Source organism: Sylvia atricapilla, chromosome 2, assembly GCF_009819655.1.
Source record: "Sylvia atricapilla isolate bSylAtr1 chromosome 2, bSylAtr1.pri, whole genome shotgun sequence".
In the NCBI taxonomy this organism is placed as follows: Eukaryota; Metazoa; Chordata; class Aves; order Passeriformes; family Sylviidae; genus Sylvia; species Sylvia atricapilla.
In genome coordinates, this window is record NC_089141.1 from 35,245,272 (window position 1) to 35,272,727 (window position 27,456).

The following is a 27,456-nucleotide window of genomic DNA, read 5'->3' on the forward strand; positions in this document are numbered from 1 at the left end:
CAGGGAAATTCAAACTGAACGTTTCTGTGCTGTGGTTACTTACATAGCCAAGACCACATTTCTCTCAGAAAAAGTGTTTGCTCTGTTCCTTCTTTTCCCTACTCCCTCTTTTTCTTCCCTATAAGCACAAAGGCTTTAAAAACTAAGATCTATAGTTCCTTTTGCCTTTTTTTTTTTTTTTTTTTTTTTTTGCGTTACCGTGACAGCATGTATCTCTGTTGCTGAAGAATGAAGCAGGCAGGCTGGAGGTTTTTTATGTTCAGTGCTTTTGGGACCACTAAAAAGAAGTCTGCAGAGAAATACGTACAGCAGCTGTGCCAACTGAGTTTCTCATGACTGTTATCTGTCACTTATTCTGACTAAAAGGTAAGGGGTTCTTTAGTATTTTTGTTAAAGTCTTTGTGCATTGTTTGTGTGGTGTCATTTGACATGTGCAACTCCGTGGCTCAGGAGGGAGATGGGTTGTGAAGATTTTTGTGTTAAGGTATTATAGGTCACCCAAGCAAAGCTCTTTGCATCCAGAGGAGAAAAAAAAAGATCTTGTTTCTTGGAATTGTTTCCCTTTTTATCTCAAATGGTTCCTCCAGCTTAGCTTGCTACTGATTGAGACATAAAGCTGGGGCATTTTTGCTGCTGCCTGTCTTTCCTGGTGCTCTTTCTCTGCCTGGGGAGCACACGCACCCAGTTGGTGTGTGCGTGCGCAGATGTGGGGTAAGGCATAGCCCCGGTGCATGGCACATACTTGGCAACATGCACATTCTCCTCTCTTACTGTAACTAAATGTCTTCAAGCACCCTTCACAAGGTAAGAATGCCTTAGTTCAGCACGCTGCAGCTTATGCCTGTTTAAAATTATTACTTGGATTACAGTGCATACTGTGGAAAGTTATTAGTTTCCACAGAGACCAGTTTAATTGGGGGGTATGTGTGCAGCGGTTCTGTTTTGTGCTTTCCATGCTCTGCTTGTGGGGGAGTATGAAATGTTATTTTCTTTTTAATTCTTGGGAAGGGTGAAGTTTACACTGTCTGTTAGGCATAGCAAATGAAGTTATAGCTGAAATCGATTTAAGCTGTGGAGAAGCACATAGCCTTACAAGGCTCTTCAACTTAGCCTGAGAGTCAGAAGATACTTTATTAAAATCTCCTTTTGCTCTGCATTGAAATATGCAGAATTGTAAGCAGGAAGGCATCTTCACCAAGCAGAATTAGCAGTGAATGATGCCTGGACTGGATCATCATGTCATTTATGTGTTAGAAACCTGTTCAATCCACAGCCTTGGTGCGCACTGCTTTTTTGTGTGTGTGTGCTGGATACATCTTTGAACAGCCTCTTAGTTCAAGAGGGCATTGTTGTATAAAATGTGTTAATGTGTTTCTGCTTTGCAAGCAGGCAGAAGTGCTCTCTGTAACTGTCCCCTTAGCTGTGACACAGCCCGTTTGGCATTTTGGAAAGGGCTGATTTTAGGGCTTGCTATGCTTTCTTTCACAGTTATTTGTGGTCTTACTTCTTAGCGGTTAGTTCTCTGCACGGGAAATATATCTTAAGGGTGCTCATTTCTCATGCTTTGCAATCATAAAGTGGTTGAGACTGTTGAGCAACCTGATTTAGTGGTGTCGCTTTACCAGGAATGTTGCATTGCTTATTTGAATAGCCAGGAATGCCACCAAATATGTAATTACTTCAGAAGCAGTCTAAAAATACAAAGTGCGAAGGAAGAGAGAAAAGTCCTGTCTGCAGGCATTCATTTCTTTCTGTACTCTGGCTGTTTATAATGTTATTTCAGTATCAGATATTTCCTAACACATGCTCTGTGACTCTTACTTTCCTATTATTGTTGCTTTATATCAGCACTGAAAAAACAGTCATTTAGATAACAGGTTTTCATTGATATCCTCTTTATAATATAGAAAGCAGCATAAGAAGCAGTAATAAGTTAAATTGGCATCTGCTAATTATGCTGAATACAGATTGTGAGCTCTTCAAGTCGTCCCTTGCCTTAATGCCGTTAGCATATTTTAGCACTGGCAACCAAAGGAAAGAAACTGGAATGTTCCTGCTTGGGGTTTTTTAGGAAAAAAAAAATTTATGACTTGTGAAGAAGTGTGAAGTTTTGGGGGTTTTTAATGTTCCTGTGCTGGTTGTGAACAGAGCATCATACATAGTTTGGTAGCTCCTTGGCAGAATTGTTATCCCTGAGAAACTGACCTGCTTGGCGATCACTAGAATTAAATTTGACCCTTGGCGACAAAACCATTGTTGTCATACAAAACTTAGTCTTAGGGCAGGAGAAGTTTGAGAATTTTGTGGTCACCCAAATACGTGATTCTTATGGATCTTGAAGAGAGACAGTTAAAAATGCAACTCTTCTGAACTTAGTTGTGGTTCTTCATACTGTGTAGCAATTTTGCTCACCCCATCTCAAAACCCGGAGGGCTGTGGTTCTGCCCGGAGGTGCTCGGGCGAGCAGCGTGCGGTGCGGCTGTGCGGCGGCGGCCGGAGCGCAGGTGGCGGGGCTGTGCGGGCACAGGACGCGGCTCCGTGCCGCCCGTGGCCGGCTCAGCCGCTAGAGGGGAGGCGAGAGCCGCTCATCCCGGCGCCGGGCACCGCCGGGGGAGCGCCGGGCGTGGGCGCCGCCGGAGCCCTGGGGCCGCGGGCATCAGCTCGTAGTGTGCGCCCGTACAGGTGCTGCTCTCAAGGAGCATCCCGCTGCTGTGGTGGGTGGTGTCCTGAGACAGGTTTAGACGGAGCAGAAACGTGCCCACGCCTCGTCTGCGCTGGGGTTTGTGCCTGTGGAGCTGCCTCTGTGCACAGCCCGCCTCTCGCCTGGCTCAGCCTGCAGGAGACTGAGCGGAGACCTCACTGTGGGCTTCAGCATCCTCATGAGAGGGAGCAGGGGGGCAGGCACTGATCCCTTCTCTCTCGTGGTCAGTGGCAGGAAACGAAGGAATGGCATGAAGCAGTGTTGGGCAGAGTTTAGGTTGGGTGTCAGGAAAGGGTTCTTCACCCAGAGGGTGTTTGGGCACTGGAACAGGCTCCCCAGGGCAGTGGTCACTGCACCAGCCTGACAGAGTTCAGGAGCATTTGGACAATGCTCTCAGGCATGTGGTCATATTCTTGGGGAGTGTCCTGTGCAGGGCCAGGAGCTGGACTTCAGTGATCCCTCTGTGTCCCTTCCAACTCAGGATATCCTATAGTTTTCACCAGTAATGATTTGGCACATAGGTTTCTCATCCTTCTGTATAGAAGCGGTATTTTGAAATTCAGGGATTGCTCAGTGGGATGGGGATGGCACAGTGGGAAGTGTCCTGTGTGGGGAGGTGCAGGTTGAGTGGAGATAGGAGAGCTCCCAACCAGTGAGTTCTCCAGGTCAGGGTGAGGTTGCCTAGGGATGGATGGGCAGTGCAGGAGCTGCATGCTTTGGATGTTGGTGTGTTATGGCACTGCTGTAAGTGTCGTCTTCATATGAGCCTAATTTCACTAAAAGTGGTGTCAGAGTCTTTTTAATAAGACATTATGATTTTGGCTTCAGTTTTGGGTTTTCTTTTCTTACTCTCCTATGTGCATGTGTAAAATGCAAAGCATATTTAATGAGTGAATACTTCAAATGCTTCCAAATTAATTAAAAACAGTTCCACATCTGGAATAAATCCAGTACCTTTCATGGATGGCTTCAACTTCACAGTTTTTCCTTCTTGTGAGAAGCCCTGTGAATATTCCTGTGCGGATGCTTGTGAAAACTGGAGGAGCAGAATCCAGGCTTATTTTACAAAGGAGAGAGATGTGGAAACCCACATAGATCAACAGAATCTGGGCCTTTATTCCAGCAGACTTCGGATAAGACCAAATAATATTATATGATTATATGATAGACCTGTGCACGGTCGGGTTTTCTCAGGGTACCTTGTCTTGAGGGTAACTGCAAATCTTAATTAAATTTTGTTGTTTCTTGGGGATCAACTCCTGTTCAAATTCACACAGGTTTCAGAGGGGCTTGAATTAGGCACCACAAACAAAAAATAGTGTTTTTATAATAAGCATTTTTTTCTTCTGCCTTCTCTGTCGCCAGAAGTAAATAAAATGATCAGATTTTTCTCTGTGAAAATGTTGTGATTTAAAATGACACAACTAAGTGACCTAAAGATAGGCTTATTGCATGGATAAAAAATGCAGGGTTGGGTTGCTTGAACTGCATTAGCATCAGAATAAGACATGGCAGGGCAAGTTGGCTGAGGTGCCCATGCAGAACTGGGGAGGGTTGTTCCTTGGAAAGCTTCTGAGCTGAGAATTCTTTTCTGAGCCATAAATAAATAAATCTGTATTCTGAACAGTTAATGAATACAGGAGTCTGGGCAACTTTAAGCTCTTTGGGATATTTAAGAAACTCACATGGTGCTTTTGTTAGTATTGTTGATTTCCATTTTTTCCCCCTAATATTTCCATTCTAAGGCTTTTGTTGGGTTGGTTTGGTTTTTTTTTTTTACTTGCTTTATTTATGCTGAAAGATGCTGTTGATAATGTTCTTGCCAACACTCTTCTGTAACTCCCACAGCAGTTTCGTAGTATGTTGCACCAAAATACTGCCCCTGAAATTTTTGGTTCTTGAGCTACATACAGATGGAGATTGCAGATTTTATGCTTCAAGTACCTTTTCTTTGGAATTGTCCTCTGGCTGCTTGTACTGGATCCTCTGGGGATGCCAAGAAAATTATCTTACAGGGATCCTACTGTGATTAAATACACAGCTTTTCCAGGGGAAAGAACTCAGTGTGTTTTGCTGACCAAAACTAATTAAACCTCATGACATTTATGACAGACAGATAAGCATAAACCACAATAAGTAAACTAACGCAGAAGAGGTGAAGAACTCAAGTTTCCCATGTCAGCAAACAGTGACATTCCCACTGAACCTAGCTATAGTGCCATGTACCTCTGAAAGTGAGGGTGCTGTTGACTTGCCTGGGAGAGCTACCCTTTTGGCACTGGATTTTGTGGAGGTAGTTAATATTTACAGTTTTGCATATAGCACCTGCCTATTAAAGATTGATTTAATTCGTATTGCCTTAGCATTTCCTTGCTGCTGAGTTCTTGGTGAGTCTGCATAAGCAGTATAATCTTGGGAGGTTACTGAAATGTCCTGGTGCCCTTCCAGACATTTTTAATTCAGAATGTTTCAAATTGACCAGCCTTGACTAGAATTGTAACTTTTTGCATTAAGTAGAAACTGCCTGACAAAGTGCACCATCTGTCACTACACTGACATGTTGTGACCATAACTGGGTTCTGACTTCATTGATGTTGTGTTTCTAGGTCTTTGACTTGGCTTTTGAGAGAGGTGTGATACTCTTGACATTACTGCTGTTATGGCTGTTGGTCATAGGCAAAATAAAAAAGGAGGGCTGGTGAAGTGGATGAGCTGACCATACAGTAAAATGGAATGGGAATGAGAAAGTTCACTCACTTAAATGCTTTGAGTGCATAACTGCTTCAAGTACAGGAGTGCAAGGCATTGCCTTTAGAAAATAAAGGGTTTAGCCAGTCTGTTAATCAGAAAATTATGGTGCTGTAAGCCAGATTTTCAGGGGTACTGATACAATGCGGAAATTCCCATTAAGACATGCTGTACAACTAGAATATACTGACAGAGAGAGAGTAATGAGCGAAAGCTATGGCCCTAACTTGTACAGCCTTTTAAGAAAACATTTTTGGCATAAGAGCCAGTTAAAAAGGTTAATTGGGCAAGATCTTTTTTGTGGTATGTGAAAGTGAGCTTGAGAAGATAAAGCATCATACAAAGCAGTGAGGTGTTCCAGGACATGAAGCTGTTCCAGCTGGAAAAATGAGGATCATCCTTGCACAATCTAGAAGAGGGGAAGTGTAAAAAAAAGTGACAGAATACACTGAAGATGTGCAAGACCCTCCCAAAACATTGTGAGTGGAAAGAGCAGGGCAGACAAGTTGCCTTTAGATCTTACAGAGATGACAAGGGTTGCACTGGGAAAGGAGTAAAGTTTGGGAAAACGGAAGAGACAAGGCCTAAAAGAGGAGGGAGCATAAAGGTGCTGGTGGAACCTCTTTTACCAAACCAGCATCCCTGAAAGCATGCAGAATAGCAACAGAGTTCTGTTACTGTGTGTGTTGTCAGTCAGTCATGGAAAAAAATTGAGCCGAAAAGGAATGTAAAGGTTGCACTGAAAGACTGCAGAGGCTTCTGGAGAAGCACGGATGTTGAGGTATGTGCTCCTATAAAGTGTAACACATACTGGAAGAGAGGAATACCAAAGTTCATCCTCAGCATGAGAGAGAGGTTGAACTCACCAGAATTGCTTTATGATCAGTGGTTGTGAAGGGGAATAAGCTGCCATTCAAATGAGGAGAATAAATGAATGCTTGATGAAATCGAGCTGAAAACCCAAGTGTTTGGCATGATGCACTAAGTGCTAACACCAAAAAGCAGGAGTTAATTTTGCGTTGGCTTCCTTACTGTAGCCTACCTTCCTATGAAACATCCCAGAACATGAGCTGTTGATATTGGAGCATAAGTATTCATTTTGAATTAATAATAATGTGGGCATGAGTCAATATGGAATAGTGTTTGGTGCTGATGAAGTGGATTTCAGACCAGTGAGGTCCAAAGAAGAGCGCAGTTTCAGTATTTCTCCTATTGCACATTTCAGTTTGCTGAGAACTTGGAGCAAAGAGCAGCATCTCTGCTCTATTTGTTGCTGATTGTGCAGTTTAATTAGTGCCCATCATTACTAAACAACTCCCATGAAGGTGAATACTGGCTTATTGAAATCTTCAGCTCTGCAGAGGAACTCTGTAACTAGATGCTAAGAAGGGGCTGTTCATACTTGGGAAACAAAAGGGCCCTTTATGTAAAAGTAGCTTGTTAGCTTTTTGTTTTTAAGCTGTAGCATGTCTAAGCGATCAGGGTGTCACACACTAATAAACTGGGCAGTCCCTCTGGAATAGACATTCTTGGTGGTGATTTAGAAGGTGCATTTATACAGTAGCCTCCAACTTCATTGCTTTGCTGTTTCCTTGGATACTGAACATTTTGCATATAATTACGAGAGGGACGTTAACAATGCTTCCTGGCTCTAATGGTTTTAATAAAAGTTTTTCATATTACTTGGTTAGTGATTCTCTTTTTCCTTTAATATTCTATATCAGAGAGGAAGAACAAAAGGAAGTGATTCTTGTCAGCTAATTTGCACAAATTCTTTTAAACCAAGAACAGGTTTTATTTCTTAGAGTGTGGAAATCCTGCATGCTATTTCTGGAATTATGTTGCTGAATGGGCTGTAAATAGGGGTTAGAGTGCTACTATTCATTGTAACATGAAATTCACACTGTTTGGGAACAATTTTACAATAGTAAAGAAAAAGCTGTTTAAATGCTGGGCAGCAAACAAAACTTGTTAGGGGTGTGAAAGCATTTAAATACTTCATGTGTCTATTTAAGGCTTGGGTATTTTGATAGTGTTCAGTATGTTTCTCAAAGGTACTTTCTGCTCTTTACACACCATCTTGGTTGCCTCAACTCCGGCTGTTGTTTAACAAACAGTTTGAGCTGCCATGGACATGGAAGGGATCCTGCCTGCCCCAGGCACCCGTTCCCATCTCCCTCCCACCCTTTTGTTCACAGGCATATTTGCAGTAGGGCAGCTCAATCCCCCCTGAGAACAAAACCAATAAAAAACAAATAAACAAAACCTAAACTAAACCAAAACAGCAGTAACAAAGACAAAACCAATGCCAAAACCATGCATACACACACAAACCACAAAAAATAAAAACAAAAGAAAACCAACAGGAAAAAGCAGGGGAATGGAGCCTGGGACAGCTGCTTTGGTGGCTACGGTGGCTTATCCTGCTGTAAAGTGATCACCAAGCTATGGCATGAAAGGATTATGCCTGCATATAATTAGGTTTAGTTGTGTAGAGTGTCTGCAGCTCTTGCAAAGAAGTTGGTAGGAGCCTCCAGGCTGTGGTGTCCAGGCTCACACAGTGATGCACTGTCTGTTGTGGCCCCTCACGGATGCTGCACATGAGCATGAAGCTCTGTGTGTTACCTCCATGGTTTTTGTACGTCTCATTGTTCCACTGCCTGCAGAGGATGCTTTTATATGCACTTGAGGAACATCTGCTTGGGAGCAATATTTTTGAATGTCAAAAAAAGAATTAATGCTTTCGTGTTCTTCAAGACCCGGTTAGACCTTGGGGTATTCCCTAGAAACAGAGCAACAAGGTTTTAAACTCTGAAATGTCTGTAACTGTCACAGGCTGTGTAGTTACATGAGGTATGAGGGCAGCTGGATGTGATGAAATGGGCTGGACGTGTGTGTGTGTTCTCACCCTCACTCAGACTAGAAGTGAGCTGTCTTCCTGGAAGATGGTTTCAAGTTCAAAATGTTGTGCATTTTTTAGTGTTGAAAGAACTACTTTAGATTCCTACTGGTGCTTTTTCTTCAGAAAAACAATATATTGTGTAGTTAATTTAATAAAATAAGAGCATTTTTCCAAAAGCCAAAGGATACAGAATTTAATAAAGCGGCATTTGAAGATAAATTCAAGGGATGCATATGAGAAGGTTTTTTAACAATATGCTCAGTTTTATTGAAGTCCTCACAGCAGCTTTCATATGCCAAAAGCTATTGGCAGTTTTTTCCCATCAAAGTGGTACAGAACTATATTATATACAGATATTTTGTCCTTACCTGTAATAGTTTCTCAAGTGAGGCATGCTGCTTTTTTCTCCTTTCTGTGTGGCTTTGCAAATTTGCTTTAGTAAGCTTATACATTGCTATTTTATTTATCTCTTTTTCCCCCCTACACAGTTTGTCTTAAAAGCACAGAGGAAACAGGTTAAATTATTCCCAATGATTTTGATCTTTGACCTGATGCTCTCTGTAACAAATTCTTTTGGTTTTTTTACCTTTCTGGAGATTTGCAGGGGTCAGGTTGAAATGGCAGCTGACTTTCAGTCAGTGCCTGGTGGAGCCTGAAGAAGAGCTATCTGCCAGTAGTGCCTTATTATGTGGAACTTCATTTTAAACCGAGGTTTCAAATCTGGGAGCAGTGAGCCTCACTGGGCATGAGTGAAGTGTTGTTAGTTAGTCTGGAGGTCTTTTTATTTCATCTGAGCAGTTTTCTCCTGTTGCCAGAAGAAAAAGGGTAAGAGAATGGTGAATATGTGGCCGGAGCTTGCTCCTGTGGGCTGCTGTAAGAGGGAACATACCTTTCCCTAGCGCAGCTCCTGTGAGCTGCGCACCATCACGGCACCTTTGGGATGAGGGAGGAATGATGGAGCAGCATGGCAAAGCCCTGCCTGGGATTTGAGGGAACAGGTGGGATGGTGTGAGGGTACCTGCACTCCCCTCTTGGTGAACAAACAAAAGGTGTAGAGCCAGTGACTGTCTGTGTTTTGGGAACATGAATCAGCAGCTTGGGGATGTGCCTCATTTATTGGGAAGCACTAAGCTGGATGTTCAGCATGTGGTGTGAGGTGGTCACTTCACTAGCAACTTCTCTGCTTGTCGCAGTGTCTAAGGAATGGGGTGGCTCTGTTAGGAAGATTTATCTGCTGGGACTTAGTGTGGCACCAGCAGGCAGGGAGCAGTAAGACCAAGGAGTCTGACAGCAGACTGATACACAGGAGGGAGAGAGGTGTGATGAATGCATGGTCAGGGGGACTGAGCCAGACCTTGCTCTGCATGTTTAGGTGATCTACTCCAGCCAGTGTTTGGTGTGCATGGCCAGGATTTGGGAGCACAGACTTTGTGACTTGCCCTTTGGCTGCAAGCGATCCTCACTCCAGGAGAACAAATAGAAAAGGGTGAGACATTGAGATGTGTCTGTTCTTCCTGGTGGCTGCCATTGTAAACAACATAATGGAGTCATAACACTGTTGTTGGTGTTATTATTATTACTACATCTGCCTTAGTGGTCTCCATTTCATGATCAGTGTCCACTTAACTTTCCAAGATCTACATGTAGTTTTGTAGACCAAACTCAAACTCCTGACCTGTGAATAAATGATGAGTTTTGAATGGCAGCCATGGCAGTGGTGGTGTAAAACACAACTGTATGAGCCTCTTTTCTGGGAATTTGGGCCATAAATGCAGATTAGTATTGCTCTGTAGGGAAACCTTCCTGCCCTAGATTTTGCAGGTACCAAGGGCAGCACGGCGAGGCAGTGAGAGCTGGAGTATGTGGGAGGGCTCTCCTGTGTAACCTGGAGCAAGGGCTTGAGATGCTGTGCCTGTTTCCTCATCTGGCTAAGTATGTGCACTTACCTGACCTTCAAGTGTGCACGGAAACCGGGGACCTCAAGGGCAGTGCTGTCAGGTCAGGGGGAGGCACTTTGCAGTCAAACCTTTTGTGACAGCCAGTGAGTGTGAGTGCCTCTGAGAAGTCGAGTAACCACAGGGATTTTAGGAGGTAGATAGCAATCTTGCATGGAGTTCAAGGCCTGCTTCCCAGTGTACCTGGTGGTGAGGCTTCCACAAAGCCTGGACTTCTGTGCTTGTTTAAAGCGTGTTTCATAGAGAAAGGGAAGATTGTAGATCTGTATGGCAGATTCCCCTGGTTTTTCATGCACTTCTCCTGTAGATATTTGAGGAACGTGCTTCTCCAGAGGGAAGCATGGAGCTCTGTTAGTGAGGAGAGCTAAAGGAAAGCCAAACATCTTTTTTCTTCTTATTTTTTTAAATTTTGTATGATTTTGACATTTGAAACTGGATCATAAATGAAAATACACTTTTTCTAAGGTTCTGTTTCTTATGCCATATATTTTAAAGGCACTTTTCCAAGGTTATTATCAAAAATCTGCATTAAGAGGTACCTCATTTAATCTAACATATGCTGATTGCCATGAAGATATTTTCAACAGACACTCTGCCATGATGTCTGTTATTCTTCAGGACATAAATAACTGCTGGACTGTAGATGACTCTGTGGGTAACTGGTGGCTTATGGGTAACCTCTTTTCTGGCACAGAAATAATGGCTTGTTTGTTCCTCCAGTTGAAGTCCTGATGTGTTTTGATGTTTCTGATTTACATTTTTAGCACTGTTCCTGATACCATTCAGTGTTCTGTGAACAGTCTTTAAACTTGGTGTTTATTTTGGAGCGCTGGTTTTCCAGCAAACAAATATGTGATTAGCAATTAATGGTTTTGCTATAAATAAACAAAAGCAAATAGTTCAGCTTTAAATAGTGATCTCTGCTCTGTGGAGCTTTTAATTGAGCCATGCCTGCGAAGTTGAACCTTTCCAAACACGCAACTGGCGTTGAGGGACTCCCAGCTGTGGTGACTGAACTGGCCGAGTTGGAAAGCTGAAGCTGTGGTGGTTAGAGTTAATCTATGGTTAGCTAAAAAGTGGTTATTGTCTCAAATATCTATGCATGAGCCGACCATTGGAGTGGGGAAGAACCATCGTTTCAATATGGATGAAATGTTTGGATGTGGAAGGAGCTCCCGCATACTGAAGACTTCCAGTGGTGTGCTTGTCCTTTGAAGGCTGCTCTCTGACTGGGGGTGACGGGTGGAGCTGGCACCAGAGGTGCTACCAGAGGCTCTTCCAGACAGCCAGGATGGATCTGTCTCTCTAAGTGCCACAAGCACTCCCTCGTGTGCATCAAAAAGAGTGCGTTAATATATTCCCTTGAAAATAATTTGATTTAGCACCTCATATGGATTTGGACATTTCTAATGCAGATAGCAGTCCAAGGCCAGCTTTGTTGGAGAGCTTTTCTCCTTTCAGTGATTGAACCTTAACACATGAGCTGGAAAGAAATTTCTAGGTTTCTCTCAGAACTGTTGGGTTTAAGGCTGACTCCATCTACTTTTCTATTTCCCACATGATGTCTGCAGTGTGTATTCCACTTATCTGAGAGAAAGTGTGATTTATTTGACCTGATGTAGCTGTGCATTTCTTTTTACTTAGCCAGGTTAACCAACTGCTATGGCCTGAGCTGGATGTAATTTTAAAAAGTAATAGCAACAGCCGACTTTCTAAATACTGCCTCTTTGAACAAATGGCAAATGTTCTGATTCTTTTGCAGAAAAAGTTGGAGAGCAGCCACTGTATTTATCAGCAATCCTTTTTTGTTTGTTTATTTCTTCTTTGTGAAGAGTTGTGGGCCTTTTCAGTTTGTCAAGTTTTCAGAGACTCTTTCATCAGAGAGCCACTGAGAGGGAGATTTTGGGGAGCTGGCTTTCAAAGAGGTGGCTGCTCTGCAGTGCCTAGCAGCCAGACCCATGTGCATATCTCTAGTTGGTTGTAGACAACTCAAGTGTGTTGCTCCAGAAGCAGCTCCGTGTTATGCCTGTGACACAGCAGCAAGTGCCAGCACCCTGCAGATTCCTGCCCTACCGAAAGAAAAATGTTCATTGCTAAATCTGGGTTTTGTTCTCAAATCTCAAACTTGTTGAGAATCTCAATCAAAATATTTTCTCCTTCCACTTCCATCATGATCTCTTTCTATTGCTATGTGTCACAGCTCTCTTGAAGAGAAATGGCACTGCAAAACCAATAATTCAATTCCTAACCTCAAGAAAGAATCTTTCTTTCTTTCTTTCTGGCTAGGTTAGTAAGATCAAGCTAGTTCTCAAGTGGTTGTTCTGTTTAATTGTGTTCTTGTTTAAAGGCACCTGGCTACATTAATATGTCTTTTTTGGTGTAAAGTGAAAAGCTTTATCCTACAGTCTCTTGGTTAAGTTCTTGCTGGACTATCATGATTTTGATTTGGCATCTCATAATCATAGAACCACAGAATGATTAGCGTTGGGAGAGATCTTTAAATATCATCTCGTCCAACCTGACAGTTTTTTCCTTTAGTCTCCATTTTATGTTGTGCTTTTTACATGGAGCTGTCAATGGCCAAGAAGCTTTTGTATATGCATTTCAATTTTCCATCTCCCTTCATCTGCCCCTCTATGAAGGTCTAGACCATTTGAGCTGCTCTGCCTCCCCACACAGTGTGTCTGAAGGAGATATATAGTATTTTTTTCCTCTGAGAATAACAGCTTACTGCTGTCCTTATACCTACATACCTATTTATGGCCCTGGAAACAGTAGTTGTAAATCTCATGGACTTCTTTGTTACTATAAACTATATCCAAATAGTTTATACAAGCCTCTGCAAGCTGTCAGAAGGAGTATGTGCAGGATCCCAAACACAGAGCAGACCAGAGGCAGCAACCGGCAGCAGCTGGGACTGGTGGGTGTGAGTTTGCAGGAAAACAACCGTGGAAGAGAGTTCATGGTGGGAACTGAGCCTTCTGTGGCAAAGGTGGAATATGCTTTTTTAGTTGTAGGTACATGACCTTCACATCAGTGCTGGAGATCAGAAAGGGCTTATTTCATTGCTGTGCCTCACCAGGTATTGTAAAAAGTTTATATTCAGATTGCTCTAGGGTTTTGTACAAAGACTATCTCATCTCAATTGCGTTGTTGTTATTGTTGTTGTTGTTACTGTTATTATTAATAATAATTTTTAGCATTATTAGCATTATTATTTGCATTGTGGCAAGGGCAGAGTGGCAAAAAGTCCAATCAAATCATTGCTCAAGTCCCACTGTGTGCAGCTGGAATGTGCCCCATGGTAGGCTGTGGTCCTGCTCCCCATCCTCAGCAGCCTCTGGGTGTATCAGTAGAGTTCTTGCCCCTAAGAATCAGAGGTGCAGCTTGGTAAAGCTGGCTGTTTGGAGGGGATCCAAATTTACTTGTGAAGGGAGAGCTGGGGAAAGATCAGGAGTGGGGCTTCATCAGTGCTGGATTTTTGCTGCTGACATTGCACCTTGAAAGAGCTTTCAAGCTCTGACTCCTTGGACTGGGGTCAGAGTAGATTTATGAATAAAACCTAAGGGAAAGAAAAAAAAGAAAGGCCAGATAAGCAAGAAATAGTATCATTGAGTGTGTTCCTTAAGGAAGCCCCCATGAAAATAACTGGCTGATTTTGAAACTGCCCCAAAGCATTTTACAGTGACTGAGAAGCAGGAGCCAGGGGGGATTTGAGATACACAAAGCGTGAAAACTGGATAGCAGCCTTTGTTTCCCTGGAGGCAGACCACCAAGGGACAAGCTCAAATCCTTTGTAAGGTGGCTCCTAGGAATTCACTTCTGACAGATCTCACATGGCGGTAAATTATTCCTCCCCCTTCCTCCTACATTTTCCTCAAGCCACGTTTCATCCTCGAGGGGAAAGGGAGAGTCCAGCAGACCCTTTGCACCTTTTCTTTGGGAAGAAAAATGATGCTCGGCTCCTGCTCACAAGTGGAAGCATTTGCTGATGAACTGATACTTGGCAAAAATTGGTGTTGTATGGAAAAAATCCCCAGCACCTGCTAGCAAAACAAAGTTATTCATAACATACGGCTGGGTGGCTAAATCTTCACTTCCTAGGGACGGCCTGAATTACACTTGCTGCACGCTGAGCGGCCTGTCTCCCGTGTGGAATGACATGCAGGCAGCAGGAGGATTTGCAGCTCTGAGAAAGGGTAGGATTTATAGTGCTGTCTCTTGCAAGGGCTTACTCTGCAGAAATGATCATTTTGTCTTCACCTTCTCTTTTGGGGATAAACACATCATGATATAATCATATACATGGAAAAGCAGATCTTCGTGCTCATCGGGGAGCAGGTAGCTCCATGAATATATCTCCTGTAGTAAATCTGTTGGTGTCAGTAAGCTTTTTTCACCTCCTGCCTAGACTCAAACAGGAATCTTTAATTCATTTCTGTATGGCACAAGTTCTAAATTCTTATTCTGTGTTCTGATTTCTTTTCCTTACCAGTAAATTGATAGCTTTTCCTAACTGAGTGAATTATTGTGGAGTGCAAGGAAGTTGTTTGGCTAGGGGAAGTGTTGTTCAAACACTTTTCCCCCTACTCACTGTTCATTTAACAACATGCTAGTGATATTGCCTGTGTAGTGAGAAGAGAGTTAAAAAATCCATGTCTCTCTCTAGTCTGCGCTTCAGCTTTGCAGGTAGAATGACACCTTGGTCTTTAAACTCCTAGATCGATACCTTCCATATGCCGAAATAGTAATTTCTGTGAGTTTGGAAGTTTTCAATGGTTCTGTGCTATGGAAGAGACTTCTCCTAAGAGGGCACTGACATACATGGGCTCTCACCTCCTGGTTGCAGTATTGACAACAGGTTTGTTATCAGTTTTTTTCTATCAGTGATGCAGCTTGATCCAAGCCTTTCATAGGTGACAACTGCAAACCTACCACAATGCTTCGCAATCCTCCTTGTATACTTTTTACAGATCCTCATGACCTGGTCATGCAGAAGCTTTTGTGTGTTCGAATTGCTGTTCCTGATAGAAAGGAATGCTGAGAAGTTTCATGCCTTGTATTTTGGTTGTTAGACCACAAGAATAGATTGGCTGCTGTTGATGTTGACGTTTGAATGACAGGAGTACTTGGAAAGATTAAGACCACTTCCAAAGAAATCAAGAGCATCTGTTTCTGCAGCAGATTCATGACCTCTCTACATACTATTTAGACTTCATGTGCATGTGATGTTACTGTACTTCTGTTTCCTAAAAATACCTTTACATTTTCAAATATACCTTTTCTGCTGTAAAGGTGCTTATTTAGTAAAATTTAAATAGCTACAATTTAAAAGAGAATTGTGACAACTGTCTCAAGAAAGCAATAGTAATTTCAAGTTGTAGTAATTGTCCATACCATGAGGTCTCCAGTCCTGTCTTGTGTGAGGAGACACACTTCCTTTCCTAGCTTCACCAAGAGAAATGCAAATTAAGATAAAAACCTTTCAGTCGAGGTTTCTTGACCCCTTTTTTTTCCCATACACATGGGTGTATAAATACCTCAAGTCTCAGAAATTTATCTGAAGTCAAGAAAGTTTTTTTCCTCCTCATAGCCCAGAGGACCTATATATGAGCTCCATTGGGTTCTTCACCCTTCGTTGAGTGAAGCTGGAAGTTAAAGCACAGATGGGTTTCTTCCATCTTCAAAGGACATGTAAAAAAGTCTTTAATGGTTGCTTTGTATTAGCTAGTCACATTGCCTGAATTAATTTGCCTCATGGCCAGCTGGAAACATGCTCTCAGAGTATAACTCGGCTTGGAGGCACAGTAGGGAGAGAGGAAAAGGCTCTTTTGTTGTTCCTTCTGTGGCCTGCTAAAAGCTTATTCCTCCTGTTTGTTGAAGGAATTTGCCTGCTGTATTCCTTATAATCTATAAAAGACCTTTTGGCTCTTTTTTACCCAAGAGACATATGCACTGTTTTCTTTTTGAAGTATTTTATGGTGTGGAGATCTTTGGAATTAGAAAAATTAGCCTAGGGAGGAGGAGTCAAACCAAGGAACAGATAGCACTTGTTTCACATTGGCATATTGAGTTAGAGGCACATTTTTGGTGTGCAGCAATCCTGGCAGTTCCTGGGACTTCAGTCTTCCTTCTCTGTCTGGTGGGGTGTTAGGTTTGGATGCGGCCCAGACTGGAGGTTGCCAAGAGACAAGATGAGATAAAAGAATGAGGATTATGCCTCTGTCAATTCCTCTGGGGAACACCAGCCACCTACAGGTCTTGGCAGCTATTCTGCAAAGTTTGGGTCACATAGTTAGTCTTTGTTCAAGGAGCAAAGGAAAATTACTCAAATGATGAAATGAATTAAAAATCATAGACTTCTTGATGATGTTAAAGTTTATTTTAAAGAGTATTAAAAATCAAGACACACTGTTCTATTTTTCAATTTTTTTTCTTCCCACTTCAAGGCCAGAGTATTTAATGAGAGCTAGAGTGGAAAGATTCTGGTCTCCTATACTGTGTTATTTTTTCACCTTCTTGTGTAGTTAGAAGGGACTTGTTTCCTTTTAGTCTCTGCTGCTGTCATAGAGCAGTTTTTCTCTCTCAGATAGCTTTTACATTTTCTGTTTTCACTTTTCCCTTTATTTCCTTTCTTTTTTTTTTCCCCCTTTTTTTTCTTTCATACTAACCATGTTGAGCAGTACTAGGGAGTTTTTTTTTTAGTAGCTCCTGCCCAAACATTTTAAAATCAAGCAAAACTAATCACAACCTTTCTCTTCACTTTAAACATAACTTTTTTTGACAAGAAGTGCCTTTAAAGAAATGCCTCCTAATTTATGGCGGGTTGCTTTGTACTTTGTTTCTGTAACCGATCTCGTTACATTTCCTGTGTGTTAAGTATGTATGTATTACGAGCTCTTAAAAACAAATAACCCAGAAGAAAGGAATTCAGTAAATGAATAAAACATCCTTGGGTTGCCCAAGTGGCAGCTTAATAGCTCATCCATTGGGACTTCCATATTATGATGATAGCCATATAAATATATGTATAGATGAATAACTTCAATGGGGAGCTTGTTACAACTCTGCATACCACATTTGAGATGAAATCAAACTCTGAAAGTGCTGCCTGATGTGAAGGTCCAATTTTTCCAGTGCCAACCATGAAATTCTACCTTAAAATACACAATCTGTGTGTCTGTGCATACATACGTACACACAGCTAAAACATGCTTTCAGTAGCTTTCAATAGCTACATATGCTGCTTCTAGGTGGAATTTAGTGTTTCAGGACTGATATTGATTGCACTGAACCTCTAAAAATTTGTGCACTATTGACATGACTGGGTTTTCAGCAGTGTTTGAGATTAGGTCTTAGCCCCAGCTTTCTTTAAAAATTATAAGATAAATGGAATAGGAGCATAAGGTTGTCATGTTATATTGCCTAGGATATATGCAACTTTTTCATTAGGTTCCCCTAATCACAGAGCTTTATAAATATCTACTTTGATGCTTGTCTGCCACAGCAGTCTGTAAACATGGGTAGGGCTAAAAGTAAAGTTTCAAATAATTTTTTCTTTTTTTTTTTTGTAGCAATGATATTCTCAGGAAAACTGATTCCAATTATCCTGGACTTGAAAACCTGATGTTAATGACCCTGAATGATGGAGATAAACCAGCTCATGCTGAACTATGGCATGGACAGGAGAAACTAGGCCACCAAATGAGACATAAATAGGATAAGACAATTCATTTCCTTGCTTCAAAATATAGGAAAATGATTTTCTAGCAAGATGCTGAACTGTGGTGTAAGAAGTATAGGTGCTCATATGAAACATAACATCAGTCTCTTTTGTAAACCAGCAAAATTTCTTTCTCTTAGCATGGGGAGAGATGGGTATTGTGGTATAGGCAAAGGATGCTGAAGTGCTCTTCATGAAAGGCAGCAACACAGTGATTGTCTGTTGACTGTTTTAATAATGCACGTCACAGAAGAGGTCCAGCCCTTTATTTTCCCATGAGTTGTTTCTCATTACAATTTCTCATTTTCATTGCCTGAATTTCCTCAGCAGTTTATTGTATGTTGTGTGAGTATATATATATATATATATATATGTATAAATAAAATAGAACTAGCATCATCTCCCACACTAGTCTGAAGCAACAGCTTTTAGTGTCAGTACTCAAAAGTGATCACATAAAGCCCAATGAAAATAAGGGACTTTGATATTTTCATACTAGTGGATTAAATTGACAAATGTTTGTTGTGCTGAAGAATAAGGTGCCACTGCTGATCTTTCAGGTGAATGAAATGGCAGCAATAAAATAATCTTTCCTAGATGAAGTAGAAGGATTGCATCCTGGAGCTTCTGGAGGTCGACCTGAGCATGGGGAGACCTGTTCCCTCGTGTACCCAAAGCATATTGGAGAATTGTGCTTATTTGATATATGAACTGTATGGAACAAGGTATTAATCATAGGACTCACATGCTATGTGCACAGTAATTGAAAGGGCATATTCAGGGAAGGAACTGCTACAAATGACATTTGCTGGCTACTGGGGAATGTAGGTCCGGAAGGTGATATAATCTTATATTTTTATTTTCTTTTTTAAAGAGTTTATTTTTTTTTAATACAATAGAAAAGAAAATAAGAAGGAAACAATGGCAGGAGAGAACTGCGTGTGAAAATAAGTGTATTTAAAGATGAGTGCTTTGACCAGCACTTGGAAGAATTGACCAAATTGATCAGTGTGTTAAATGCTGGGATACAGACTGTGGGATCAGGAAGTTTAGTGTTGTGTGTGGACATTGCGACATCAGTATGATAAATTGAATATTGTTAGTACTGTAACTGCAGTACTCCCTCTGTTACATTGGAGGTGCTAACTAATATTAGTTCTTATTCCAAAACTTGCATGCAAATTATAAATCTCCTTGGGGAAGTTGAGATCTGGTTGGAAGTTTAAGTTAACCTGTGTCATTGACAACTTTTCCTATCCTTTTCTGTCCTGTATTCTAGCTTGGAGAAAACTACACTTTCAAGTAGCTTTTAAATGACAACAACGTGTGTGTGCAGTGGGTCTTTCAGTAATTGCCTTTTAAAATTGATTTTTATGATTTTCACAAGTAGCAGTGCATGTACTCTGTAACAAGGATGCTTATTCCCATGGTCTTCTGGTAGCACCTGCCTGGTTTCCTCAGGCTCCTTTCCTCAGCTTTCAAAGAGGAAGCGATAAACAGGACTTGGCTCCCAGCTTCTACTGTATCCTCCAGTAACCTTCAGCCAGTGCCTCCACTTACCCTGTGTCTGCCTAACCTCACAATTTAGATTCTTGAAGTGAAGCACTGGGCCTTTTCTGAATGTATCTGTATTTAAAGTAATGACTGCATAATGACTTTCTTATTCTGCTTGTTCTTGGTTGCTCAAATTTCATCATTCTTAACTGTCCATGAAAAAAAAGGTAACAGTTGACTATCACAGAGCTACATACATATGAAAATTCTGTCTCTCTTCCAAACATTGGGACTGAAAATGAATTTTCTAATGTGCTCTAAGAACAAACAAGTTTAGGCTTAGTTGGAGCTTCTGATAAATAAGAAAAAATAATTTCTGTATGTAGTTCATTCCTCTATATAAATTGATACAAATATGTGTGATGGATTTTATTTTTTTTTTTTCACTGTGATATTATTCTGGACTGTGTGCACATGTATATGGATGTGGTAGGGTCTATTATGTTAAAAAAGTGTGCATGCATACATACATGTAGTTATATATATATATATATATATATATATATATATATATATATATATGCATGTTGTGTGCACATTCATATATGCTACTCAGACAGATGTGAAAATACCCAGAGCTGGTGTGATTGTATCTGTGTGTGTCCATAGTGTTCTCCCCTTCTGTTTTGTTAAATATGTGGGGAATTGATATTACATAGATTTTACTTCTGATTAGAAATTTAGTAAGTGCTTTTGACATGTCACTTCACAGTACGGTTTTTATCTCTAGATCATCTATTTCTTGTTTTCTCTCTCTGTCACAGGGTGAAAGAATGATGTGATGGACGTGAATATGGGCCGCTGGTCAGGCTCACGGCTACCTCCGTCATGCCTTGCCCTTCTGATTGTCAAGTTCCTGGCCTCCATTTGCCAGGTGGCTCATGGGACTGCCCTACTTGGCTTTCACTTCACACATTCCACTTACAATGCTACGGTGTACGAGAATTCCGCAGCCAGGACCTACGTCAACAGTCAGACGAGGATGGGCATTACCATGGCTGACCTCTCATGGGATATCAAGTACAAAATAGTGTCTGGTGATGATGAGGGCTTTTTTAAAGCAGAGGAAGTCATCATTGCTGACTTCTGCTTCCTCAGAATAAGGACTAAAGGTGGGAATTCTGCTATATTGAACAGAGAAATCCAGGACAACTATATATTGATGGTAAAAGGGTCCGTCAGAGGAGAGGACTTGGAAGCATGGACAAAAGTGAACATCCAGGTTTTGGATATGAATGACCTAAGGCCTTTGTTTTCACCAACCACATATTCTGTCACAATAGCAGAAAGCACTCCCTTAAGGACTAGCATTGCACAGGTGACTGCAACAGATGCGGATATTGGGTCCAATGGTGAATTTTATTACTACATTAAAAATAAAGTTGATCTCTTCTCAGTTCATCCTACGAGTGGTGTTATCTCCTTAAGCGGCCGGTTAAATTACGATGAGAAAAACAGATATGACCTTGAGATTTTGGCAGTGGACCGTGGGATGAAGCTTTATGGGAACAATGGTGTAAGCAGCACTGCCAAGCTTTATGTTCACATTGAACGTATAAATGAACATGCCCCAACAATAAGCGTAGTAACCCACATTCCCTTCCCATCAGATAAGGAACCTACCTATGCAGTTGTTAACGTTGATGACCTAGATGAAGGAGCCAATGGAGAAATAGAATCTGTTTCTATTGTGGCTGGAGATCCTCTAGAACAATTCTTTCTGACTAAAGAAGGGAAATGGATGAATGAGTACAAAATCAAAGAAAGAAAGCCTATTGATTGGGACAGCTTCCCTTATGGTTACAACCTCACTCTCCAAGCTAAGGACAAGGGATCTCCACAGAAATTTTCTGCGGTCAAACTGGTCCACATTGCTAGTCCCAAAAAAGAAAGTATCCCTGTGAAGTTTGAAAAGGAATCATATGATATTTTGATCAGTGAATTTTCACCTCCTGGTGTGGTTGTTGCAGTAGTTAAGCTGATGCCTGAGCCACAGGGTGTGGAATATAGATTATCTCCTAGTGAGGAAGCTGAGTATTTTAAGATCAATCCTAACACAGGTCTTATTACTACTGCTCATCCTTTGAAAATCATTGAGAAGGATCTCTATGAATTAGAAGTATATGCAAACAAAGGTGGTGATTTAAAAGCACAGGTTACTGTCAGATTAGAGGATGCCAATGATCACACTCCAGAGTTCCAGCAGTTCTCCTACAGCTCATTTGTCAACGAAAGTGTCCCAGTGGGGTCGAGCGTTTTGGCAGTGTCAGCAGTTGATGAAGACCGGGGAGAAAATGGATACATCACATACAGTATTGCCAGTCTGAACTCACTGCCATTTACAATAAACCAGTTTACAGGTGTCATCACCACGTCTGAAGAACTGGACTTTGAGTCCTCACCAGAAAGCTACAGGTTCATTGTGAGAGCTTCCGACTGGGGTTCTCCCTACCGCCATGAAAGTGAGGTGAATGTCACCATATACATAGGCAATGTCAACGATAACAAGCCCCTCTTTGAAAAAGTGGCCTGTCAGGGAGTGATTTCATCTGATTTTCCTGTTGGTGGTCACATCACTGCTGTTTCTGCAATAGACATAGATGAGTTAGAGCTTGTGAAGTACAAAATAATCTCTGGAAATGAACTTGGCATTTTTTATTTAAATCCAGACTCTGGTGTCCTGCAACTTAAAAAATCTCTTGTTAACTCTGGCATAAAGAACAGCAATTTTGGCCTTAAGATAACAGCAACTGATGGAGAGAATTTCGCTGATGCTATGTTTGTTAATATTTCAGTAGTTCATGGGAAAGCCTCTTCAAAGACCTTTAGCTGTAGAGAAACCAGAGTTGCTCAGAAGCTAGCAGAAAAATTGCTCAAAAAGGCAAAAGCAAATGTGAAGCTGAATTTGGAAGATGGTTTTCTTGATTTTTATTCAGTCAACAGGCAGGCACCTCATTTTGACAAATCCTTTCCTACTGACGTCAAAGTTTCAGAAGATCTGCCAGTTGGTGCCACCATCTTGAGGATAAAAGCCTATGATGCTGACTCAGGCTTTAATGGAAGAGTACTTTATACAATTTCTGATGGTAATGTAGATAGTTGTTTCAACATTGACATGGAGATGGGGATACTTAGTGTTCTCATGCCCTTGGACCGTGAAAAAACAGAGCTCTATCTCCTTAATATTACAATTTATGATTTAGGTAATCCACAGAAATCTGCATGGAGACTGCTGACTGTCACTGTGGAGGATGCAAATGATAACAAGCCTGTTTTTTTACAGGACAGTTACTCGGTTAATATTTTAGAAAGTACAAGTCTTGGTACAGAGATTATCCAGGTAGAAGCCAGAGATAAAGACCTAGGATCTAATGGTGAAGTGACTTACTCAGTACTGACAGACACCCATCAATTTGCTATCAACAGTTCCACGGGAGTGGTGTATGTGGCAGATCAACTAGACCGGGAAGCAAAAGCAAACTACACACTGAAGATTGAGGCTAGGGACAGAGCAGAGAGTGGCCATCAGCAGTTTTCCGTTGTGCCTCTGAAGGTTTTTTTGGATGATGTCAACGATTGCTCTCCAGCCTTTATCCCATCCAGCTACAACGTGAAGGTCCTTGAGGACCTGCCGGTTGGCACTGTCATAGCTTGGTTGGAAACTCACGATCCAGACCTGGGCTTGGGAGGCCAAGTGCGCTACTCGCTGGTGAACGACTACAACGGGCGGTTCGAGATCGACAAAGCCAGTGGCGCCATCCGCCTGATCAAGGAGCTCGACTACGAGAAGCAGCAGTTCTACAACCTGACCGTGCGTGCCAAGGACAAGGGGCGCCCAGTTTCTCTCTCTTCTCTTTCTTTTGTGGAAGTTGAAGTGGTGGATGTTAATGAAAACCTTTATACTCCTTATTTTCCTGACTTTGCTGTCGTTGGATCTGTCAAGGAAAACTCCCGCATTGGTACAAGTGTTTTGCAAGTTGTTGCTCGAGATGAGGACTCTGGAAGAGATGGGGAGATCCAGTATTCCATCAGGGATGGCAGTGGCCTGGGGAGATTCAGCATCGATGAAGAAACTGGTGAGTTTTGTTTCTGATTTCTCCTTCATAGCGATTTTTTTCAAAAGCGAAGCTGAGGCATAGTTGTTTTCTACCCTTAACAAGAAATTCAGTTCTTCTTAACAGGCAAGATAGAATTATAAGTAAGGATTTTCCAGGCACAGCAATTACATGATTTAATTACCTGGTTACATTTATCACTCTTGTGGATGTGAAATTATGCACATTCCATTTCAGCAGCTATGTGATGACTCCATTTAGAAGGTAGTGATAGTTACAGAATGACTCGCTTGCAGTCACTGCATTATCTGTTGATCACTGTAAATTACTCAGGCCACCTCCACAGAGTCACAATACTCATGACCTTGAATCCAGTGTTAAACTCAATGAAAGGAAATAAGGAGCAGGAAAGAAAGATTATTTTGTCCTAAAACCTATTTGTGGTCTTGTTCTTGTTGCTGGGAGTCATTTTTCATGGGAGTTTTTCTGGAATGACACCATTCTGTGTAATACACTTTCTTGTAGCATGGTGTTTATCAGTGTTGGTGTGCTTGTGTAAAAGGCAGAAATCCAGGGAAATGTTCATAGCTGTAAATGACCTGTGCTAGTTTTCCTTTGGTGGCAGTAGTATTATAAACATTGATGTTAGAAAGCATTGTTAATATAGTGAAGATTTTTAAAATGCTGAACTCTATTACCCTACCACCCAATTGGAAGATGTTCAAAATACTAAATATAAAAGTGTGTTTAGTAAAACACTTAAAAACTGGCTCTTTAAATGTCTGATGGTTGTTGGGAATAATGGTGCAGCTGTGCACCACTAAAAGTAGTGAGGAAATTAGAAAATATTAGTTGACAGTTTCAGAAATTATATTAAATATGTAAGGTCTGTGAGTTTACTGTGGTTTGTATGTCTTCTTCTGAAGCTTTTAATTGAGAATGTGGTATTAAACATAAGATTAAAATGTATGTTTTGGCAAATTCAAACTGTTTAATCAAATGTCAACTTTCTAAACTGAACATTATGAAAAACAGACGACATTACAAATGCTGTGGCTCTTGTCTAAGCGTAAGCAGAGAAAAATATTTTTATTCTATTTTTGCTACAGCCTTGCTGCTACAGCTGTACACAGATGATTGCAGTCAAAACCTTATGTCCAGAAACATCAGACTTGAGTGTCAGAAGTCAAGAGGGCACCTAGTGTAATTTCCAGAAATGTTAGGAACTCACATATCCTACAGTGCTGATAGTAATGGAAGGCAGTCAGGCAATGTTATTTAGACATTTGGACATGTGTTCAAACATTAAGCTCCTGCATCTGAAAATCTTGTCCTACCTACTTGTTGAGTAGCATCAACTTCATCTCAGTGGGTTCTTTATAAAGCACTGGGAGATTGGTGCAAATGCTGCAGTATTGATACAGAAATATCAGCATTCGACATTTATTGAACTTAAAAGAGCTGGTAGGGAAAGTAACTCAGTGCATGTTACTCATGAATAAAATAACAGGTTTTTCACCCTGTACCTACACTAGTAGTGGTGATGGCCTAGAGTAAGTTAGGTTCCTTGTTCAGTAAAGCACAAATCATGTTTTAACGTGAGTGGAAATTGTACTCAGTTTTCCACATTAAATATACTTAGTTTCTTTCCAGAATTGAAATATATTTTATGGAGGCAAAAAAGCCCCAAATCTCCAAGATGCAAAGATTTTTCTGCCTTTCACTCTTTCATGAGTGTTACATGAAAATAGACTAACCTCTGTGATTTCGCTTAATCATTCCAGATTAGACTTGATAACGCAGCAGATCAAAAGATTCGGGATTCTTGTTTCTAATTTCTCCAAATGCTCACTACCATGTAAGCCTTCTTGAAAGGAGTTTGAAGAACGTTTTGGGTGCAGAGCTGCAGCCAGGATGATGTGGAGGGCAAGGCTTCAGGGTTACTTGGGGCCATGCTGTTGTAAGCTGAATGCAGGATTTGACCTTCTGTGTCAAATAGAATGCAACATTAATACTCTGCTATTGAACTGGTGGCAACTTAAATGCTGCTGAATGATGAATCAGCTTTCTAGCTGTAGAAAAGGGCTTAAGTCACATATTGAATTAATTTATAAAGAGATAGCTGTTTATTTACTTTCAGTGCAGTTCATTTGTCACTTTTAAACTGACCAACTCTATTGGCTTATGTACTGTCTCTCCTAAAATTTGTGAAGGTAAGCAGGAGTGTGAAGTACAACAAATCAATATTTTTGGCTGCTGCCTTAATGAAAAGATGACTGCAGCATCCATTATAATCATTAGGATATAAACTGGGCCAAATTCATCCTAATATATGAGCAGGCTAGACTACAAGCAAGTCTGTGCTTTCAGCAAAATTCTGCTCAAGTACATTATTTTTGTTTTTTTGAACTATTACGTGTTAATGGTGTTGCCCTGTGTGTTGAATAAGAGGTGCTTTTGCTCCCTGAGGCACCTTGATACTGAGGAGTTGAAATGGAGAGAAGCTTGGATACACACTGTGCCATGCAGCTGCACATCTGTTGTCGTGGTGGCTGCTTCTTCTTCCACTTCAGATGTTTAAAGGTGCATAATGGTGCATCTGGAAAAAACGCGGCTCAGGGGAGATTTATAACTCTCTACAACTGCCTGAAAGGAGCCTGTAGTGAGGTGGGGGTCAGTCTGTTCAAGTAACAAGTGTCAGGACAAGAAGAAATGGGCAGGAGAGGTTTAGGTTGGGTGTTAGGGAAATTCTATTCACTGAAAGAGTTGTGAAGCATTGGAACAGGCCACCCAGGAATGTGGTGGAATCACCGACTCTGAAAGTGTTCAGAACACGTGTGGATGTTGCACTCGTGGCTTAGTGATGGATTTCACAGTGCTGGGTTAATGGTTGGACTCACGATCTTGGAGGCCTTGGCAAAGTTAAATGATTCTATTGTTCTGTGATCTATCTCCACCAAGCTTGATCTAGCTTTTGGTGTGGGTTCCATAACAGGCTGTTCTCCATTCTGGTCCATACAGTGGATTGCAGTCAGTGAGCTTGGGAGTCTTCTCTGTATTGGTCCTTATGGATCCTTCTGCACAGTGTAAATGTGCAAATCTGGGTGCTCTTGTTGTTTGGTAAGAGTTGTACCTTGGGGGTGAGCCTGCAATTTCATTCTTGCAGTGCTGCTCTTTGCCTCATGTCGTATAGAATTGGTTTGGAATATTGTTGTTTCACCATTCACTGCTAAATGTGGTGGTAACCAGAAATATAGCAAGTATTTGCCAGCTAGAAGTGTGAATCATTTCCAAATTTGCTTCAGTAGATTTACTTTCCATTTCCAGTACAAAGCTGTAAATAAATAGAAAGTCTCCTGAAGTGGATTGCTGCAGTTCCTGACCTTTCAACTCCATCTGTGGCTTCCCACTACCTTAGATTAAAAATGAAATTTCTCATGGGTTTAGAAGTCAGTCATGATTCATAGCTAAAAATCTGGTTTCAGACTTTTCTAGAGATTAAAAAAAACAGAGGAACTTTCTTTTTATTTATTGACTGTTAATGTGACTGTCCCAAACATGCCATTTAAAAGCCTTGTGCTGAAGAACATGTAATGTGATCTTTCTGTCTCCTGTTTTTTTTTGTGTGTGTGGTTTTTTTTTTTTTTTTTTTTTTTTTTTTTTTTTTTTTTTTTTTGTGTCATGTTCATTTTCTTAGAATCCAGATATGTAATCTCTTGTAAAATATAGTCATCTACAATGAGAACTAGTCACTTGCAGGCTTCTTCAAGTCAACAGAAGGAAACAAGTAATTGAGAGATGTGATTCATTTCACCCTA

At 41.1% G+C, this 27,456-nt stretch overlaps 1 protein-coding gene across 1 annotated transcript in view; it reads left to right on the forward strand.

The window, feature by feature from the left end:
* The first annotated feature begins 660 nt into the window (after nt 1-660).
* Nucleotides 661-27,456, forward strand: part of FAT3 (FAT atypical cadherin 3) — a 326,121-nt gene continuing 299,325 nt past the window's right edge. Inside the window, exons 1-2 of the mRNA XM_066341305.1 lie at nt 661-804; nt 20,348-23,659. Coding sequence (XP_066197402.1) covers nt 20,365-23,659 — 3,295 coding nt within the window. The 5' untranslated portion in view covers nt 661-804; nt 20,348-20,364. The remainder of the gene's footprint in view (nt 805-20,347; nt 23,660-27,456) is intronic.